Source organism: Dermochelys coriacea, chromosome 1, assembly GCF_009764565.3.
Source record: "Dermochelys coriacea isolate rDerCor1 chromosome 1, rDerCor1.pri.v4, whole genome shotgun sequence".
Classification (NCBI taxonomy): domain Eukaryota; kingdom Metazoa; phylum Chordata; order Testudines; family Dermochelyidae; genus Dermochelys; species Dermochelys coriacea.
This window is the reverse complement of record NC_050068.2, coordinates 245,034,366-245,056,095: the sequence shown is the minus strand read 5'-3', so window position 1 is coordinate 245,056,095 and position 21,730 is coordinate 245,034,366. Positions and strand designations below refer to the sequence as shown.

The following is a 21,730-nucleotide window of genomic DNA, read 5'->3' as shown; positions in this document are numbered from 1 at the left end:
CAGAGCTCGAACCTCTCCTGCACACTGCCCCCCAACTCCCTGTCCTAAGCCCCCTGCCTACACCTCACACCCCTCCTGCACCCCAACTCCCTGCCCTGAACCCCTTGCCACACCCTGCACCACTCCTGCCCTGAGCCCTGAGCCCCCTCATACACCCAGCATCCCTCCTCTGCCCCAATCCCTTGCCTTGAGCCCATTCCTGCACACTGCACCCCCTCCCACACCTGCACTCCCTCCTGCACCCCAAACCCCTGCCCTGGCCCTGCATACGATTTCCCCACCCAGATGTGGCCCTTGGCCCAAAAAGTTTGCCCACACCTGCTATAGACCACAGTCTTAACCCTCAGTGGAGTCAGACTGCGAGGATGGGGAGGACATTGTTGCCAAATCTCATGAGTTTCACAATATTTTACTCTTTTCCTTGAAGCACCAACTCTTGCAGCTGAGAATTTTAGCTTTCCCTCATTTTTTTTTTAAAGCAAGTTTCTAATCCTCATGATTGTGGAGAAAAGCATGACAAGCATGATCTGTATGAACCTTAGAAACTAAGACAGCCCTCCAACCTGAAGCAAATACTCACCAGCAACTAAACACCACACTACAGAAATACTAACCCAGGAACCAATCCCTGTAGCAAACCTCATTGCCTACTCCGTCCCAATATCTACTCTAGCAACACCATCAGAGGACCCAACCACATCAGCCACACCAACAGAGGCTCATTCACCTGCACGTCTACTAATGTTATATATGCCATCATGTGCCGGCAATGCCCCTCTGCCATGTACATTGGCCAAACCGGACAGTCCCTACGTAAAAGAATAAATGGACACAAATCAGACATCAGGAATGGGAACATACAAAAGCCAGTGGGAGAACACTTCAATCTTCCTGGACATTCTATAACAGATTTGAAAGTAGCTATACTTGAACAAAAAAACTTCAGAAACAGACTTCAGAGAGACAGCAAAACTAAAATTCATTTGCAAATTTAACACCATTCATTTGGGCTTGAATAGGGACTGGGAGTGGCTGGCTCATTACAGAAGCAGCTTTGCCTCTCCTGGAATGACACCTTCCCATCTATTGTTGGGAGTGGACTACCTCCATCCTGATTGAATTGGCCCTGTCAACACTGGTTCTCCACTTGTGAGGTAACTCCCTTCTCTTCATGTGTCATTATATTTCTGTCTGCATCTGTAATTTTCACTCCATGCATCTGAAGAAGTGGGGTTTTTACCCACGAAAGCTTATGCTCAAATAAATCTGTTCGTCTTTAAGGTGCCACAGGACTCCTTGTTGTTTTTTAAAAAAACAACAGGAACCCAAAACTATGTATTAGTTATTATGGAATCCCTATTGCATGGTGGTTTTTAGGAACAGGTTAGACAGACACCTCGTAGGGATGGTCGAGGTTTATGAGCCTACATTAGTGCAGGAGGCTGGATTTGATGACCTCTCAAAGGTCCCTTCCAGAGCCACATTTCTATGACTCTATTATTTCTACAAATCTCATTATTTCTAAACCACGCTCATGATTTTGGGGGCTTGTCTCATTGTTTCTGACCCCTGGGAGTTGGCAATATTGGACTGAGCACCAGCTGCGGGTCTGAGCCTGGCTTTCCCCAGAGCTCTGGGAAAACCTCTGCTCTCAGGAGCCTTCCTGCCATGCAGGGAAGAAGCAGCTCCCTAAGAAGACTACATTTCCCATCATCCCTCAGCACCCCTAAGGGGATGGCGACAAACTCCTCGCCTTCTTGAGAAACGGGGAGCCGCGATTTCACAGCGAGGCAATGACCGCACGGAAAGCCCTGCGCGTTGGGGGCCTCGGTAGCCCGCCACCCGCTGGAGACGTGAGTCGTGGGAGTGAAAAGCGGCTCGGTTCGGCCCCGTGCGTCCTACGGAAATGGCGGATGGTCCCTAAAGAGCGGCTGGGCTGCAGGGCCGGGAGCGAGCGGCTTGGGCCATGAATGATCCGGGCGGGGGCTGGGACGGGGCCTGCGGGGGCGTCCGGCTCCTCCTGGACCTGTGAGTGGCTCGGACCGCGGCCCCTCCCCGCGTTGTTCCCCCCTCCCCCCGCGCGTTCTGCCCCCCCCCGCGTTATAACCACCCCCAGTTCTTTATTGCCCCCCCCCGTCTGTTATATCTCCCACCTCCTCACTGCCCCTGGCCCCGGCCCCCTGTGTTCCACCCCCTTTCTTGCCTTTGGCCCCTTGTGTGTTATACCCCCATCACCTTTATTGCCCCCCTTCATGTCATACCCCCACTCTTTAATCCCCCCTGCACTTTATATCCCCTGCCCCTTATTGCCCCCCAGCCTCTTCATATCCCCTGCACTTTATACCCCCAGACCCTTAATGCTCCCCTGGCATGTTATAACTACCCCCAGCTCTTATTGCCCCAGACCTCTTGCGTGTTATACCTCCCCTAGCCCCTTATTGCTCTCCCCCATGTATATGCCTCCACCCTTATTGTCTCCCAGTGACCTAGCATTGGCCACGCCCAGGCTTAGTTCGGTTTAAGCGTGTTGCTCGTGGGATGGATTTTCATACCCCAGAGCGACATAGATCAACCTAGTGTCCCAGTGTAGACCAACCCTTAGTTACATACCATACCTTATCCAGTCATGCTTTTAGTGACGGCAGTAAGACAGTTTACATATTTTTTGTTAATATATCTGTTTGCAAGATCCAATCTCACAGCCCTTCATACAATTCCCTTTTTTAGATGGTAAAACTACTACTGCCAGGTCCGCATTATATCTTACTGTGGCTTCCCAAACAGTAATTTTCCACTTCACTTTTGTCCTAGCCATAGAGCCTTATGGGACTCTGATTCAGTTTGGACAACACCAGTAATACCCCCATTGCTACCCTGCTTTTTAACCCCTCTCCCCTCATACCCATCTCCCCATTAAATCTCTACTAGGATGCATAGTGGTAACCCTCTTTTTCCTCCACCTTAATCTGTCTCTCTGTTCCCCACTACCCCACATCTTCCTCTTTGGTGTTTGCACCCTGATGACTCAAACTGTTTGGATTTTAAACCTCCGATACAGCTGGTACCTATTGCTCAATGGGGTGAAGCTGGTTTTAGTAAGTTTGGAAGGAAAAACTATATAAGGAGTAAACTTGCTGAGTGAACATAGCATAACATCTTGCGCTTGCTCAATATGTTAGCATCATTACCAGTTCAGCATACTGAGTACTGGTCTACTCTCGAAACTTTTGCCAGTACAGTGATATTGCTTAGGGATGTGATATATATATTTTGACATTTTTGGCCTGGTAAAAGCCTAATATAGATACAGTTATACCATCAAAAAAAGTGTTTTTGCTGGTATAGCATATTTTGTTTGGGGAACTGATATAAGCAATACCAGCAAAAGCACACTTGTGGGTATAAGCTATGTCCATGCTACGAGGACTTGCTGATACAGCTCTTCCAACAAGGCTTGTCTAGTATAGGCAAAGGCTTAGGCCCGGTCTACGCTATGCAGTTTTGTCTGCAAAAGGTAGCTTTTGTCAGCAAAAGAGTAGAGGTGTACACACTACAATGCTCGTCCTGCTGACAAAACTCTCCTGTTTTACCGACAAAATAAAACTACCTCGACAAAAGGCATAGAGCTTTTTGTGGCAAAGTTAGATCAACAACGCATCAGTGTAGATGCTGCGTTCGTTACACTGCAGTAACTGACCTCCAGGTGGTATCCCACAATATCCACTGTGACTGCTCTACTCGCTGTTTTGAACTCTGCTGCCCTGCGTCCAGCTACATGGGCATGCACCCCTCCCATTTCAAAGCCCCAGGAAGTTCTGAAACTGCTCAGCATGGAAAGCTCACATAGGACCACAACAACAGGCAGGGCAGGCTGCTGTTACAGGGGTTGGGGGGAAGACTGCTGTGCTGTGCGTAACTGGGGAGGGAGGCAGGGGCTGATGTCAGGGTTTCCCCTTCCCACTGCTGGTGTACCAATCTCTACTGAGCTGGGATGTGGGGACAAGGGAACACCAGCTACCTGTGCACCAGCTTCTGCCTCAGGATTGGTTACTTCTGCTTGCAGTGTGAACTTAAAGAGATAGTATGCCGACACATTCACTCTCCCCCAACACACACACGCTGTCGTTCTCTCTTACATACACACTCCCCCAACACACACACTCTCGTGTCTGTCTCGGTCTCTCTCTCTGTTACTGTTCAGCAATGTCAGTTTGGTTATATTACTGAGTGCTACTTTCAAAAGTGATTTAAAATGTGTTACTTTTTCGGTGCACACAGCAATCATTACAAGGTTCATAGCATGGTGCAAACAAACAATGCCAGGCTCAGCACACTACAGCCACATACATTACTATGGCCCAGAGTTAATATGCTCTTTCAAGGCATCCCCCAGCCATGTAGCGCCCCCCCCCCAGGTTGGGCTCCTCTTATAGCTTTGTGTTTATAATGCACAGCCAATACTGAACAGCAGTGCAGGATCCATGCTTTCTGACAGAGATGGCTGGGTTGCAGGTTACCAGGGCAGTTGAAAAGCGTCTGGCAATCTAGTAGGATGCCCATGGAATGGTGAAATTGAGAACCCTTCACCATGTGATGTTGTACCTGCCCCCACGGGGCATTGCAAACCCTTCCGAAAGCACCCTGCGGCCAGTTGAACAGTGAGATAGTTACCCAGAGTACGCTGCTCTCTGTGTCAATGCAAGAGCTGCTAGTGCGGGTGCGCTCCACGGATACAAGGAGTATAGTGTGGACATGCTACAGCAGTGGCTGTATGTCAACATAACTTGCATTGACAAAACTCTGTAGAGTAGACGAGGTCTAAGTGTAGATGCTCAGGCTATCTGCACTTAAAATGCTAGTGGCATGGCTTCAGAATAGACACTTACTACCGTGTCAGGAAGGGTTCTCCCATTACTGTAGTAAATCCATCTCCCTGAGATGCAGTAGCTACATCGGTGGAAGAATTCTTCCGTTGACCTACCACCGTGTACATTAGGACTTAGGTTGACTTAACTACATCGCTCAGGGGCATCAATTTTTTTCCCCCCGTCTGTTCCTGGAGCTCCAGTGTTCCCTGCACCAGCATAAATTGTTGATTCAGTAGATCTCGATGTTCATTATAAAGAAAGGCCACAGCTGGGTTTTGTGGTGAAGGCTTGGCTAGGTTTATTGTCAACAAAGCACCATCTTAGTATCCCGTATAGCGGGGTTACAAGTATGCTAACACATGTATGCTAGTGATAAGGTATCAGCTCAATCAACATATCATTATCCCTTAGGCTAATACAAAGCTACCCTTCCCATTACTCTCCTGTTATGCATTGATACAAACAAGTTACATATTACATTCCAGATGTTATTAGTTACCATCCTTGTACGTGATAATTTGAACAAAATCTCCTCATCCATTATCCCAGTGGTTCTCAAATTTATTTGATTGTGGCCCCCTTCTTTGTATCTTTAGTAGTTTATGTCTCTCAAAGTATTTTGAAGATGAAAAATGCTATAGAAATGCTGGGTATTACTACTGGCCGCATCTAGAAAAAAAATAAATCTTTGCCATAGGCAGCTCTGACTATTGTCATGATGTTCCCTCCTAGTCTAGGGAAAGCGGGCTCCTTGTCCTACAGCATGAATGATTGAGTAATGTGGAAGATTAAAACATTTAAAGATTATAATGAAAGATGTTTCATGATTCAGAATTTGAGAGGAAAAAGTTCTTGCACCTCTGCTTCCTTTTCATGTTCTTATTTATATCTTTTTTTACACTGTTATCTAAAGGACTTGGTATAAAAGATCAAAATGTTTCATATATGAAAACAATTAAAAAACATAAATCGGTCCTGCTTCCTGCTCATGTTGCTCACTTTTTGTTTCTGGTAAGATTTCAGATGTAGATGGGCCCCAGCTCTCACCACAGCCCACGCACACCTTGTTGCCTCCAAGAGCTATACACAATGCAATTGTATTCCTCCCTTCTTCAAATAATCCAGCCTCCTTCAAAGAGGCGCTTCCCCCATCCTATTACTGTAGCTGATGTTTCTCAAAACATGCAAGAAGAACATTGCAGTGCAATATGTCCTTGTGCATAACAAGTCGACAGGCCAAATTCTTTTTGTCAGCTATACAAATACTTCAAAAAGAAAAGGAGTACCTGTGGCACCTTAGAGACTAACAAATTTATTTGAGCATTTCTTTTTGCAGATACAGACTAACATGGTTGCTACTCTTAACAAATACTTCAGGTTTCAGAGTGGTAGCCATGTTAGTCTGTATCAGTAAAAAGAACGAGGAGTACTTGTGGCACCTTAGAGACTAACAAATTTATTTGAGCATAAGCTTTTGTGGGCTAAAACCCACTTCATTGGATGCATGCAGTGGAAAATACAATAGGAAGATACATATATATACACACAGAGAACATGAAAAGTGGAATTAGCCTAGATTTATATTGGTATACATGAGAGCAGAATTTGGCCTTATTTTTTACATCTTATGCTAAATATCTGTAAAGGCTTTGTTCATCAGTTCTCTTGTTAAGTAGCATCAGTGCCCAGCAAGTCCTAGTGACCTTTGTCTAAAATTTCATATTTTGTACACCCTTTATGGTGCAGTACAAATTAAATATGGATAGAAATTGTAATATAATTGATGCCGCTTCAGATGTGTTTATTTGACTATGCAGTGTCTAGAAGGACTACTTAATGTGTGGTTTCAGAGTACCAGCCATGTTAGTCTGTATCCGCAAAAAGAAAAGGAGTACTTGTGGCACCTTAGAGACTAACAAATTTATTTGAGCATAAGCTTTCATCCGATGAAGTGAGCTATAGCTCACGAAAGCTTATGCTCAGATAAATTTGTTAGTCTCTAAGGTGCCACAAGTACTCCTTTTCTTTTTACTTAATGTGTGTGTATTTGATTGTGTATTCTCAAATTTCTGCATCCTGATTATGCAACTGTCACATCAGAACAGATCCAGTGAGATTTGCTTATATGCAGAGGGTTTATCATGAAGCTCAGGTTTTCTGTTGCTGTGGTGGTGGTTCAGTTTTTTTAAGAAACCAGGGAAATTAAGTGCAGGAAACTACATTAATTCAGCTTTGCAAAAATCAATTTGCTCTTATCTTGTGCAAGAAAATATTTTTAATGGGGAGGTAAAATATCTTTTATTATTTTATTTATTATAACTTTTGCCTTACTTTAGGGAGCATGAGGAGATTTTCATTTGGGGCTGGTAATTTTCATGAAAGATGAGTTAGTGCGGTCTCATTAAGGCTTCTGTCCTGTAAACACTTAAGACCTGATCCTACAGTTACTCCTCACGGCATTCTGCACCAAATAATTAAAAATTATGTGGACAATATTTTAAAATTCTGCAATATTTTATTTGTCAGATAAATGTGAAGGCTCCAGCATGGCATTGGGGAGCATAGGCCACTAGCTGCACAGAGGTGGAGATCACTGTGTAGCTCCCACCAGGACACGGACTCAGTGGAGAGGCTGCACCCAACCCTGACACAACGCAAGGACCAGGCCTGCCCCAGAAACACCCCAGGGCCCTGCCGTTCCATGCCAGGTGCACCAGGTGTGGGCAGGCAGGATCCAAGTGTGGAGGGGCTTTGTGGGGGGGGGATCCACTGTTTCTTGAGCGGGTTCTTTGTGGGATTATATGGGTGTGGGTGGCTCAGTGGAGGATCTGGGTGCGGGGGGATCTGGATGCACAGGGTCTTTGGTGCAACAATAATGGGACACTGTGGGGGGTCCAGGTGACGGTGGTTGGAGCTCAGCGGGGAGTGTGGGGGGGATAGAGCTCAGCAGGGGGACTTGAATGTGGAGGGCTCAGTGGGGGGAGGTCTAGATGCTGGATGAGGGATACCCAAAACATACTGCTGGGGAGGGTCTTATGACCACTCTTGTGGCTTCCCTTTTCTTCCCTGTCAGAAAGTCATTTTTCTGCAGGGAAGCAAAGAAATCTTCGGGGGACACAAATTCTGCACATATGTAGTGGTGCAGAATTCCCCCAGAAGTATACAGTGAGCTCTATCTGTATGTCTACACTACAAATAAACACCTACAGCTGGTCCATGTCAGCTGACTCAGGCTGGTTGGGCTTGGGCTAACGCACTGTTTAATTTCAATTTAGGCATTCAGGCTTGGGCTGGAGCCTGGACTTGAGCTGGAGTCGAGGATCCCGTAACATGGAAGGTTCCTAGAGCAGCCTGAGCTGCAACAACTACACCACAGCTAAACAGCCCCTTTGCCCACACCCCACTAGCCTGAGTCAGCTGGCACAGGCCAGCCATGGGTTCTTAATTGCAGCGTAGACATGGGCAGACTCCTAGAGCCAAGGATCTTCGCAGGTGCTGGAGTCTGTGTGCGTAGAGCTTGTTGTAGGTTCAAGACCTTAAAAAGGTGATTAAGTTTACTTATGCATAATGAGTCTGAGGTAAGGTGTCTGAGTTAATTCAAGTGAATTTCATAGCCTGAGAGCCATGGAGACTGAAATCTTCTATTAATCTGTAAAACAGGAATAGCTAATAGCAGAGCAGTTTCCTCTCCACAGTCCTGTCTATGTCCCTCACTCCTGATGAGGGTAATATTGTCTCTCACTGTTGATGGCCCATTGAATCCTTGGCTTCTCTGCTGTGACTGCCAACAAGACTGTCAGTTGAGTTCCACATATGGTGGTGATATTTGTAATGGGGATAATTGTTCAATGGTAACCAGACTGTAATCACCAAAAAACTATTAGAAGGTGACTTTTTTGATCACTGCTACTAGCAGCGTGGGCTTAATAGCAATTGATGACCTAACGGTGACCTATGGTATTCCATTTTCACTTTTGGAGTTTCAGAGTAGCAGCCGTGGAGTCTGTATTCGCAAAAAGAAAAGGAGTACTTGTGGCACCTTAGAGACTAACAAATTTATTTGAACATAAGCTTTCGTGAGCTACAGCTCACTTCATCGGATGCGTTCAGTGGAAAATACAGTGGGGAGACTTATATACACAGATACACAGAGAACATGAAACAATGGGTGTTATCATACACACTGTAAGAAGAGTGATCACTCCTGCTGGTAATAGCTCATCTTAAGTGAATAATGTAGCTGAAGTTGATGTACTTAGATCTACTTACCGTGGTGTCTTCACTGCAGTAAGTCGATGGCTGACGCTCTCCTGTCGACTCCGCTTGCGCCTCTCGCCCTGGTGGAGTACTGGAGTTAACGGGAGAGCACTAGACTAGACATGATTAATTGACCCCTGCTGGATCAATTGCTGCCTGTCGATCCAGCGGGTAATGTAGACAAGCCCCTAGACAACCTCTGCTGAATGGATTCTTAAAGGGCCTTGACTGCAATTTAAAATAACCTCTGGGAAGTTGATGTGCAAATGCTGCCTGAACTGAACCAGGTGTGAAGCACTCCCTTAGATGTAGGACATGTGCTTGAAAGTCTCCCCCTCCATCTGCAAAATGAAGTTTTGTACAGTTTCATGTACAGTTGATCTGGAACAGCATCACCGAAGTATTCCCTCTGGACACCATTCTAAAGGTATCTGGATAAGTGTTATCTGTTTGTTTGTTCTATGTGAGGGGATTGTTTTAAGAGAATTTTCCGGAAGATCCATTCATTTGGAGACTCTTATCTTGCTGCATGTTTGAACTAAACTTGTCTTATTTAAAGAGGGAGAAGTGATCCTGCCAAAATATAGGAGCCTTCCTGGTTTAAGACACTATTGAATTTTGCGCACTTGAGTATTTAATTCTGCTGCAAGTGTACATTTATTAATAAAGATGTGTTACACGTTTTTGGATTTGATTGTTCTCTGGTCCTTCTATTCCAAGGAAGTATTTACCTGTGTGAATGTATGGGATTAATTTGCACAAGCACCATTATTCCTCATCCAGCACTATTTCATAGATGTTTCAAAAAGCAAAAGACAAGTCTTCTCTGATTAAGACATGGATCTGGAGTAAGGTAAATTCATAAGTATTTGAGAACCCATAAAATTTATAACAGTAAATCTCTCAAAACAGAAAGCTACTGTGAGACGTGGGTGGTGGAAAAGGTAGGGAGCAGTGAATTTACAACATAGAGAAAAGTATCTCAAACAAGAGGTGTTGATATTGTTACTAGTACAAATATGCACTATCATGTGCTGCCTTCAGATTAAGAACAACCAGCTGCAAGGACAAACTGTTTCTTCAGGCCTGAATAATAATTCTGAGAAGTATGCATCATGAATAATGTCCCCTTTGCACTTCTATCTAATGGAAAAGGACTATATCAAGAGCAACATCCGATATATTTTCAGGCCTCTAAGTTGGCATTGCAGAGTAGAAGGTTTTTTAAAAAAAAAAAAAAAAGGCTGTAAAAAGATCCCTTTTAATGTTTTAAATTAGTGCTGTCAAGCGTTTAAAAAAATTAATCACGATTAATTGCACGATTAAACAATCATGATTAATCGCATTGTTGAACAATAATAGAATACAATTTATTTAAATATTTTTGGATGTTTTCTACATTTTCGAATATATTGATTTCAATTACAACAGAGAATACTAAGTGTACAGTGCTTACTTTATATTTATTTTTATTGCAAATATTTGCACTATAAAAAAACAAAAGAAATAGTATTTTTCAATTCACCTAATAGAAGTACTTTAATGCAATCTCTTTGTCATGAAATTTAACTTACAAATGTAGAATTATGTACAAAAAAAACTGCATTCAAAAATAACACAACGCAAAACTTTAGAGCCTATAAGTCCACTCAGTCCTACTTCTTGGCCAGCCAATCACTCAGACAAACAAGGTTGGTTACAATTTGCAGGAGGTAATGCTGCCTTAGAATTCAGACATACTCTTTGTTGAAGATAAAGATTCTAAAGAATAGTTAATGTATAAATGAATCAAATATACAGAAAGAAAGAACTAATAAAGCATTAATATTTACTAACAGGTACTAACGCTGCAGAACCAGGAACTCCTCCTAATAATAGGTCACCCACCAATCTTTTTCTTTCTCTCCCATATTCTTATGTCTCTGCCTGTGACCTTAAACAAGTTTGTGCTTCAGATTCTTATCTATAGGTCCACTCAGTCCTATTTCTTGTTCAGCCAGTCGCTCAGACAAACAAGTGTGTTTGCATTTGCAGGAAATAATGTTGCCCACTTCTTGTTCACAATGTTACCTGAAAGTGAAAACGGGTGTTCTCACGGCACTGTTGTAGCCGGCATTGCAAGATATTTACGTGCCAGATGCGCTAAAGATTCATATGTCCATTCATGCTTCAGTTACCCTTCCAGAGGGCATGCGTCCATGTTGATGACGGGTTCTGCTCAATAACAATCCAAAGCAGTGCGGACCGACACATGTTCATTTTCATTATCTAAGTCAGATGCCACCAGCAGAAGGTTAATTTTCTTTTTGGTGGTTTGGGTTCTGTAGTTTCTGCATCAAAGTGTTGCTCTTTTAAGACTTCTGAAACCATGCTCCATATCTCATGCCTGTCAGGTTTTGGAAAGCACTTCAGATTCTTAAACCTTGGGTCGAGTGCTGTAGCTATCTCTAGAAATATCACATTGGTACCTTCTTTGCATTTTGTCAAATCTGCAACAAAAGTGTTCTTAAAATGAACATGTGCTGAGTCATCATCCAAGACTGCTATAACATGAAATGTATGGCAGAATGCAGGTAAAACAGAGCAGGGGACATAACAATTTTCCCCCAAAGAGTTCAATCACAAATGTAATTAAAGTATTATTTTTTTAATGAGTATCATCAGCATGGAAGCATGTCCTCTGGAATGGTGGCTGAACCATGAAGGGGCATATGAATGTTTACAATATCTGGCACGTAAATACCTTGCAATACAGGCTACAACAGTGCCATGGAAACTCCTGTTCTCACTTTCAGGTGACATTGTAAGTAAAAAGTGGGCAGCCTTATCTCCCGTAAATGTAAACAAACTTGTTTGTCTTAGCGATTGGTTGAATGAGAAGTAGGACTGAGTAGACTTGTAGGCTCTGAAGTTTTGCATTGTTTTGGTTTTGAGTGCAGTTATGTAACAAAAAAATTCTACATTTGTAAGTTGCACTTTCATGACAAAGAGATTGCACTACAGTACTTATGTGAGGTGAATTGAAAAATACTGTTTTTTATCATTTATAGTGCAAACATTTGTAATAAAAAATAAGTATACAGTGAGCACTGTACACTTGGTATTCTGTGTTGTAATTGAAATCAATATATTTGAAAATGTAGAAAAGCATCCAAAAATATTTAATAAATTTCAATGGGTATTCTATTGTTTAACAATGCAATTAAAACTTCCATTAATCGCGATTAATATTTTTAATTGTGATTCATTTTTTTTAGTTAATCTCATGAGTTAACTGCGATTAATCGACTATTTTAAATTAATAATTGTATTTAATTCAGGGTAGTACCAGTACATTGTGCCTCTGTGTGACTGAATTTTAACTTACATTTATTTCAGGTGTCTTCAGTGCTTGACAAAGAACATTTCCAGATATGTTGCAGATATTAAGCCTTTGCCTCCCAACATAAAAGATAAGCTGATAAAATTAATGAGTATGCAAGGGCGGATAACTGATTCAAATATCAGTGAGGTAAGAACCCATTCAAAATTCACTTTTGCCTGTCTCTTCACATTAATGCCAGTTTATTACACAGCAAAATATAAAATAATGAGCTCAACTAAAATTATGTATACAGTTCAACAAGTGAGCCCAGGACCTTGTACTATGTAAACTTCCCCTCATTCCTTCCTCCTAATTACGTCTCTTGCTATTTCATATCATGCCATGCCTAATCTTGATTGAAAGGTTTGTGTCTTTTATCTGTGTGTAAAGCTCCATAAATGCCTACAACCCTGCATAAAAATCAAGAAGATGAATATGGACACAAATCAATGAAAAAGTTTTCTAGTTGACCTGTACATCATCCTATTTTGGATCAGTTTAATCTGAGGGGATACTGTTGTTCATTGTACACACTTGAGTATAAGATGCTGTGCAATTTATGAGGCGATTAAGAAATAGTAGCACTTTGCACTTCATGTTGCTATCAGTTTCTAATTAAGTTGTCTAACTTACATAAATAAGTGTGTAATATGCAAATTAATCTCAATTGCAAACTCAATGGCCTAATAGCCAAGCAGAATTGGTTTTTAAACCTTTCTGCAGAATATCCCCAGCAGGAGTCATGGATTGTGTCTGTTTCCTGAGGCTGTTGCACAGAATGCTTTCTTTACTATATAGCAGGATCAGCAGATTGACTCTAAGTGTTGGACCACACTGCTCTTTCTTCTGGTAGCAATGGGAAAGCACTATGACAGCAGCGGTTGCCAAAATGGGCTTCTACAAGCTGGTATTTAAATAATGTAAGGTTCTCAAGGAAAATTTGAGATTCTTATAATCTTAGGTGGGCTTTAGGTCTATGATTTAGGATAAAATTCCATTAAATCCTGAGTTCTTTGAAATATGATGGTGAGGTGAGGGATATGAGCTCAGAGATTCAAAATTCTCTCATCCCAATTGCTCATTTAATGCTTGTCAGTGTTCCGGGATGAAATATATTACTGACTTGGCCTCAGTTGTAAATTGAGATGTTTTGACATTTGTATCCTTTTATATCAACTCAGTCTCGAAGGGAGGTGTAAGAATTATGGAAAACTAAAGGTTGACCTTGGTGAAATAGGAATGAACAACCCCTCAGTTCATTCTTGCTTTGATCTGTGACTCATGATAGACAAATACTATCAGTCCCTGAAAGTCAGAATAAGGAGACTACGAGACGAGGGGCAGAGCACCAGAATTGTTGGGAAAAACCGAACAACAAAATCTTCACCTTTAACACACTATATTGCTTCAACTGTAATAAAAAGAGAGAAAAAATTAAAATTGAGTCAATCTTATACGTTGTTTCTTTTAACACGCCTGTTGAATTGCTTTGAGCCATGCAAGGGTCATTTTTGTAATGAACAAACATTTCTAAGCATCATAAGGGCTTTGCATAATTTTTTCATATGTGATCTGTGCATACATTTGAGTAAAAGCAGTTTACGAAAACTCAAGGTCCCTCTTTTTTTACCCCCATATTCTCTAACAGAGTGTTCCCTCCTTTGCCTCTTTCTGTTCTCAGTCTTAATCTGCTTTCAATAGCTTATCACTGCCTCCTCTTGGAATCTCTTTTCTCCTTATACTTTCAGTACTCCCGTTCTCTTCCTTCAGCAGTTCCTGTTTCCCTTTCCTGCTCTGTTAATATCCCAAGGATTCTGTCTTTGCTCCTATCTTCCTTGTTATGTAAAGTGCACATTAACCCTCAGTGCTGACAGCTTCTGAATCTACCATTCCCTGTCTGGTTTCAGAGTAGCAGCCATGTTAGTTTGTATCTGCAAAAAGAAAAGGAGTACTTGTGGCACCTTAGAGACTAACAAATTTATTTGAGCATAAGCTTTCATGAGCTACAGCTCACTTCATTGGATGCATGTAGTGGAAAATACAGTGGGGAGATTTTATATACACAGAGAACATGAAACAATGGGTGTTACCATACAGACTGTAACCAGAGTGATCAGGTAAGGAGAGCTATTACCAGCAGGAGAGCGGGGACAGGGAGGGAAAGGGGGAACCTTTTGTAGTGATAATCAAGGTGAACCATTTCCAGCAGTTGACAAGAACGTCTGAGAAACAGTGGGGGCGGGGGGTGGAATAAACATGGGGAAATAGTTTTACTTTGTGTAATGACACATCCACTCCCAGTCTTTATTCAAGCCTAAGTAAATTATATCCAGTTTGCAAATTAATTCCAATTCAGCAGTCTCTCGTTGGAGTCTGGTTTTGAAGTTTTTTTTGTTGAAGAATTGCAACTTTTAGGTCTGTAATCGAGTGACCAAAGACATTGAAGTGTTCTCCGCCTGGTTTTTGAATGTTATAATTCTTGACGTCTGATTTGTGTCCATTTATTCTTTTACGTCAAGACTGTTCAGTTTGGCCAATGTACATGGCAGAGGGGCATTGCTGGCACATGATGGCATGTATCACATTGGTAGATGTGCAGGTGAATGAGCCTCTGATAGTGTGGCTGATGTGATTAGGCCCTGTGATGGTGTCCCCTGAATAGATATGAGGACACAGTTGGCAACAGGCTTTGTTGCAAGGATAGGTTCCAGGGTTAATGTTTTTGTTGTGTGGTGTGTGGTTGCTGGTGAGTATTTGCTTTAGGTTGGGGGGGCTGTCTGTAAGCAAGGACTGACCTGTCTCCCAAGATCTGTGAGAATGATGGGTCGTCCTTTAGGATAGGTTGTTGGTCCTTGATGATGCGTTGGCGAGGTTTTAGTTTGGGGCTGAATGTGATGGTTAGTGGCGTTCTGTTGTTTTCTTTGTTGGGCCTGTCCTGTAGTAGATAACTTCTGGATACTCTTCTGGCTCTGTCAATCTGTTTCTTCACTTCAGCAGGTGGGTATTGTAGTTGAGTGTTATATCTTTGATGGTCTATCTCTTCCTGGATATCCAAATGCCAGTTCAAATTCCCACAACCTCTCTCTCTCTCCATCCTCTATTCTTCTTCTCATATCTTTCTTGCTCTGATAATTCCAGTATTTCCCCATTACCCAGACTCACAACTATGGCTTATATTTGACTCCTCATTTTCTCCTTTCCCCACATTCAGGATGTCACAAAATCCTGCCTTTTCTTAATTTACAACATTTCTATGAGCTGTTCTCCCTTTTTCACTTCTACTTCTACATTTTTTTGCCCGTAACTTGATCATCTTTTTTTCTTCACTCCTATATCCCTCTTTCTGCCTGTTGCCTTGCTCCCCTATCGTCCATCCAAAATGTTGCTGCTCAGCATCTTCTCCCACCCCCACTCCAAGCATGTCTTTATCCTTCCTCCTGTTTAAATCCTTTGCTGGCTTCTCATCTTCTCAATCAAGTTTAGACTTCTTGTCCTTGCATTTACAGCCCTTCAGTTTCACTTCTGTGTATTTTTCTATTCCATCTCTTTTCTCTCCGCTCTTCCTCAAGATTGGCTAAAACTACTCTCGTGTCATCCTTCTGCTCTTGATTTAATCCATCCATGTTGCCGCCTATGCTTGGAACAGTCTCCCATTTCATGTATGCCAATCTCTTCTTTCAGTACCACCTTTACAATATACTTCTGTGAAGCCTTTTAGTGTTGCTTTATAAAATTAAAAATCTGCATTGCCTCAAGAATGAATCTTCATCTAGTGTATTATGTGGCTGAACTATTTCTGTCTAGCTTAGACTATAAACTGCCTGAAGGGAAAAGTGGTCCCTGCCTCGTGCATTGTATAGTGCTGAGCACATTCATATTCGGTAAATATTACCTAGTAAAGCTGAGTGGAAAGCAGAAACTGATATTATTTGGTTACATTTAAACATGCTTTACATGCAGAAATTTTCACAAAAACAGCCCACAATGACTTTTTGGTTTTCATTATCTCTTATGTGAATTGAAATGTCACCTATTGCATTTATCACTTCTCCAAAAATATGTCTATACATGTCTGTACCTGCAGTGCAGTAAAGATTTCTTGGAAAAACTGTAGTTTGTAGTGCAAAGCTATAACTTTTGTTTCAAGCAGCAAAATAAATAATGCAACCAAAGAGGGATGGGGGCGGCTGGGGACAGAAAGGGGGAGAGATACTTTAGGTGCGATTCAGAAATCTTAATGATACAAGACTTTAATGTGAGTTAGGTAAAAGATTGTTCATCCTGCTTATATATGAAGAACTGAAAAAGTAAATGAAAATTGTTACCAATTTGTTGCCACATTTAGTAAAGTTTGAACTTGATAATCAAAGAGAACTGATCACAGGTTTCAGAGTAGCAGCCGTGTTAGTCTGTATTCGCAAAAAGAAAAGGAGTACTTGTGGCACCTTAGAGACTAACAAATTTATTAGAGCATAAGCTTTCGTGAGCTACAGCTCACTTCAGAACTGAGAATCCGTCAGCTTGATTGGATTTTTTTAGATAATTAGTTAGCACATAACTGAGTAAGTTACCACAGTCTGTGAGAACCAATCCAGTGACAGGTAGACTGTGCTCTTTGTCTGCTTCTAAATTTGGATGAGGGCTTAACATGCTTATAGAGGAGCTGGGTACAGTTTCATTCTCAGTATTTCCATATTTTTATTTTACAGAGAGACATCATTTTCAGCACATTTTCCAATAAATTTCTAATTATACAATCCGCTGTCTGTTATTTTAAGTTACATCTTTTCGTAAATCCATCAAATTTTGCTAATGTAAGCACACACACTTTTTTTTAGTACAGCATGTTGTTAAAAATACTTATTCCTTCTAACAGGCTAGCATTGTCTTGTCTTAGCGTGATTCCCAAGGCATCATGGAGAGGTGTGGCTCAGAGGCAAGCTATAGGCCTTATCCTGATATCTGCTGGGAGAGCAATACAGTGGTGCATAGACAATCCAGGAAGTTTTTGGAAAGCGTAGGGGACAATTTCCTGGTGCAAGTGCTAGGGGAGCCAACTAGGGGGAGCGCTTTTCTTGACCTGCTGCTCACAAACCAGGTAGAATTAGTGGGGGAAGCAAAAGTGGATGGGAATCTGGGAGGCAGTGACCATGAGTTGGTTGAGTTCAGGATCCTGACGCAGGGAAGAAAGGTAAGCAGCAGGATACGGACCCTGGACTTCAGGAAAGCAGACTTTGACTCCCTCAGGGAACAGATGGCCAGGATCCCCTGGGGGACTAACATGAAAGGGAAGGGAGTCCAGGAGAGCTGGCTGTATTTCAAGGAATCCCTGTTGAGGTTACAGGGACAAACCATCCCGATGAGTCGAAAGAATAGTAAATATGGCAGGCGACCAGCTTGGCTTAATGGTGAAATCCTAGCGGATCTTAAACATAAAAAAGAAGCTTACAAGAAGTGGAAGCTTGGACATATGACCAGGGAAGAGTATAAAAATATTGCTCGGGCATGTAGGAAAGATATCAGGAGGGCCAAATCGCACCTGGAGCTGCAGCTAGCAAGAGATGTCAAGAGTAACAAGAAGGGTTTCTTCAGGTATGTTGGCAACAAGAAGAAAGCCAAGGAAAGTGTGGGCCCCTTACTGAATGAGGGAGGCAAGCTAGTGACAGAGGATGTGGAAAAAGCTAATGTACTCAATGCTTTTTTTGCCTCTGTTTTCACTAACAAGGTCAGCTCCCAGACTGCTGTGCTGGGCAACACAAAATGGGGAAGAGATGGCCAGCCCTCTGTAGAGATAGAGGTGGTTAGGGACTATTTAGAAAAGCTGGACGTGCACAAGTCCATGGGGCCGGACGAATTGCATCCGAGAGTGCTGAAGGAATTGGCGGCTGTGATTGCAGAGCCCTTGGCCATTATCTTTGAAAACTCGTGGCGAACGGGGGAAGTCCCGGATGACTGGAAAAAGGCTAATGTAGTGCCCATCTTTAAAAAAGGGAAGAAGGAGGATCCTGGGAACTACAGGCCGGTCAGCCTCACCTCAGTCCCTGGAAAAATCATGGAGCAGGTCCTCAAAGAATCAATCCTGAAGCACTTAGAGGAGAGGAAAGTGATCAGGAACAGTCAGCATGGATTCACCAAGGGAAGGTCATGCCTGACTAATCTAATCGCCTTTTATGATGAGATTACTGGTTCTGTGGATGAAGGGAAAGCAGTGGATGTATTGTTTCTTGACTTTAGCAAAGCTTTTGACACGGTCTCCCACAGCATTCTTGTCAGCAAGTTAAGGAAGTATGGGCTGGATGAATGCACTATAAGGTGGGTAGAAAGCTGGCTAGATTGTCGGGCTCAACGGGTAGTGATCAATGGCTCCATGTCTAGTTGGCAGCCGGTGTCAAGTGGAGTGCCCCAGGGGTCGGTCCTGGGGCCCGTTTTGTTCAATATCTTCATAAATGATCTGGAGGATGGTGTGGATTGCACTCTCAGCAAATTTGCGGATGATACTAAACTGGGAGGAGTGGTAGATACGCTGGAGGGGAGGGATAGGATACAGAAGGACCTAGACAAATTGGAGGATTGGGCCAAAGAAATCTAATGAGGTTCAATAAGGATAAGTGCAGGGTCCTGCACTTAGGATGGAAGAATCCAATGCACCGCTACAGACTAGGGACCGAATGGCTCGGCAGCAGTTCTGCGGAAAAGGACCTAGGGGTGACAGTGGACGAGAAGCTGGATATGAGTCAGCAGTGTGCCCTTGTTGCCAAGAAGGCCAATGGCATTTTGGGTTGTATAAGTAGGGCATAGCGAGCAGATCGAGGGACGTGATCGTTCCCCTCTATTCGACACTGGTGAGGCCTCATCTGGAGTACTGTGTCCAGTTTTGGGCCCCACACTACAGGAAGGATGTGGATAAATTGGAAAGAGTACAACGAAGGGCAACAAAAATGATTAGGGGTCTAGAGCACATGACTTATGAGGAGAGGCTGAGGGAGCTGGGATTGTTTAGTCTGCAGAAGAGAAGAATGAGGGGGGATTTGATAGCTGCTTTCAACTACCTGAAAGGGGGTTTCAAAGAGGATGGCTCTAGACTGTTCTCAATGGTAGCAGATGACAGAACGAGGAGTAATGGTCTCAAGTTGCAATGGGGGAGGTTTAGATTGGATATTAGGAAAAACTTTTTCACTAAGAGGGTGGTGAAACACTGGAATGCGTTACCTAGGGAGGTGGTAGAATCTCCTTCCTTAGAGGTTTTTAAGGTCAGGCTTGACAAAGCCCTGGCTGGGATGATTTAACTGGGACTTGGTCCTGCTTTGAGCAGGGGGTTGGACTAGATGACCTTCTGGGGTCCCTTCCAACCCTGATATTCTATGATTCTATGATTCTATGATAAAGTCTGGTTCAGAGGTCAACAAAACTACAGTAGTGGTGTGATTATAGGTGTTGAAATCTAATACCCAGTTTAGCATGGTGGCCAACTAATAAAGTGTATCCTGGCCATGTCTGGAGATCAGAATTTGCTCATGTAATACCAGAGTTATCATACATGTCTGTGCCTTATCACTACAGATTGAAGAAAGAATAAGTAGATGGAAAAGTTGGGTAATCCTTCTTTTTGTCTTTTCCCAGTTTGAGTATTGGTCTGGATTACATCTCACCATAGGTGCTGGTTGTGTGTGTGGTGAGGACATTCTGACTGAAAGACCAGTGGTATATCATCTTAGACAGTACAGGTTGAACCTCTCTTGTCTGGCACTCTGGTCTGGCAACATCCGTGGTCCGGCATGATTTTATTTTATTTTATGGTTTTTATGCCTTATCTACTTATTTCCTTGTGCCAATACAGTAAATTTATGTAACAACACTAACACTTTGTTAGGAAGAGAGCCGATAAGCCTTGGGTAGCAGCATTGCCAGCGTTGTTCTTTTTATTTGCCTCAGCAAGATAAAAATAAAAAGAGACCTGCTCACTGCAATATTGACCTCCTGTGGTTTGGCAAATTTTCTGGTTCAGTACTGGTCAGGTCCCGAGGTTGCTGGACTAGAGAGGTTCAACCTGTAGTGATGTTCTGCGGGGGGTGAAATTTAAAAAGGTGGTATATGTAGTGCCCCTCTCCCACATGAAGCTGATGTTAAAGTATCAGACCTTCCATTGCCTTGGATTTTATTTTTATAAGACCTCTGCTTGGGGCCCCACAAGAAAGCCAACCTACAGTCCTGTGGGATTGAGGAGGCTTAGTTAATGAGGAATGAATGCCTTTTGGTCCTCAAAATGTTAGCGGTTGTGTGTGTTTCTGAATGCATGTAAGTCTGCGTACAAGAGAGCGAGACAACGAGATCAAATGGGGTTAAGTATTTTGAGATTTTATTGGCATCTGTTAGACAAAGGGACTTATGTGTTGGGGAGCCAAAGAGTGGAAACATTGTAGCTGGTTGTTGCCAGAAGTGCCTGTAATGGGCTTTGTGTGTGATTAGATTAGATTAATTTCTTACTGGAATGATAAGAATTGATCATACGTAGAAACTGGAATACTCTCTAACCCCAGGAGGTTGTTCGTCACCTCAGAGTTGTGTGCATTCTGTAGAGAGGATTTCATTCCCTAAGCTGTTAGCCTGGCACCTTTCAAAAGAACATTTTTAAAAGTCATATGTAATTTCTAATGCAATAATTACAGATTGAATGTGCATATTTGTGGTACATCATGAATAATTTAATGGAAATACTGTGCTTGCATTACAGGTGCTGCACCCAGCAGTGGAGACGCTAGATCTTAGAGATTGTGATATTTCAGATACTGCCCTGCTGCAACTTTGTAATTGCAAGCAACTGAAAAAAATTAACTTAAATTCTTGTAAAGAAAACAGACTAGCCATCACTTCAGAAGGTATGTTTCCTGTATAGATAGAATTTGAATCTACCTTCTGTTTTCTTTCTTTTCGTTGGGAGAGTTGGGAGAGTAATTATAGTATACAAGATATTAAATATACACGTTGGCGAAGTCATTTTAATCAATTACACACAGAGACACTACACTCTTCAGGAATTTGTTCAAGTTCATGTTGCTTGGTTAAAGTAAATTCTTAGTAGAGCTAGAAAAAAATTTTTTAGCAGACTATTTTAATCAGAAAATGCAGTTTTGTCAAAATCCAAATGTTTTGCGGAAAGTGTCGATTTCAACAAACTTTTCCATAGAAAAGCATTGAACTGTTTTGACGATCATTTTATATTCATAACATCAAAATGTTTAAT

General features: G+C 42.4%; 1 protein-coding gene across 9 annotated transcripts in view; it reads left to right on the top strand.

Moving 5' to 3' along the window:
* The first annotated feature begins 1,764 nt into the window (after window positions 1-1,764).
* AMN1 (antagonist of mitotic exit network 1 homolog) overlaps window positions 1,765-21,730 on the top strand; it is a 56,616-nt gene continuing 36,650 nt past the window's right edge. For 2 of the 9 annotated variants that reach the window (XR_006282562.1, XM_038407660.2), the window contains exons 1-3: window positions 1,768-2,028; window positions 12,504-12,636; window positions 21,221-21,365. Coding sequence is in view for 7 of the 9 variants with exons in the window: in XM_038407660.2 (XP_038263588.1) it covers window positions 1,967-2,028; window positions 12,504-12,636; window positions 21,221-21,365 (340 nt within the window). In the remaining 2 variants the exon portion in view is untranslated. Of the gene's footprint in view, window positions 2,029-9,156; window positions 9,553-9,845; window positions 9,979-12,503; window positions 12,637-21,220; window positions 21,366-21,730 lie in introns of all 9 variants that reach the window. The other 7 variants (XM_038407702.2, XM_043518269.1, XM_038407671.2 and 4 more) reach the window with 7 other exon arrangements.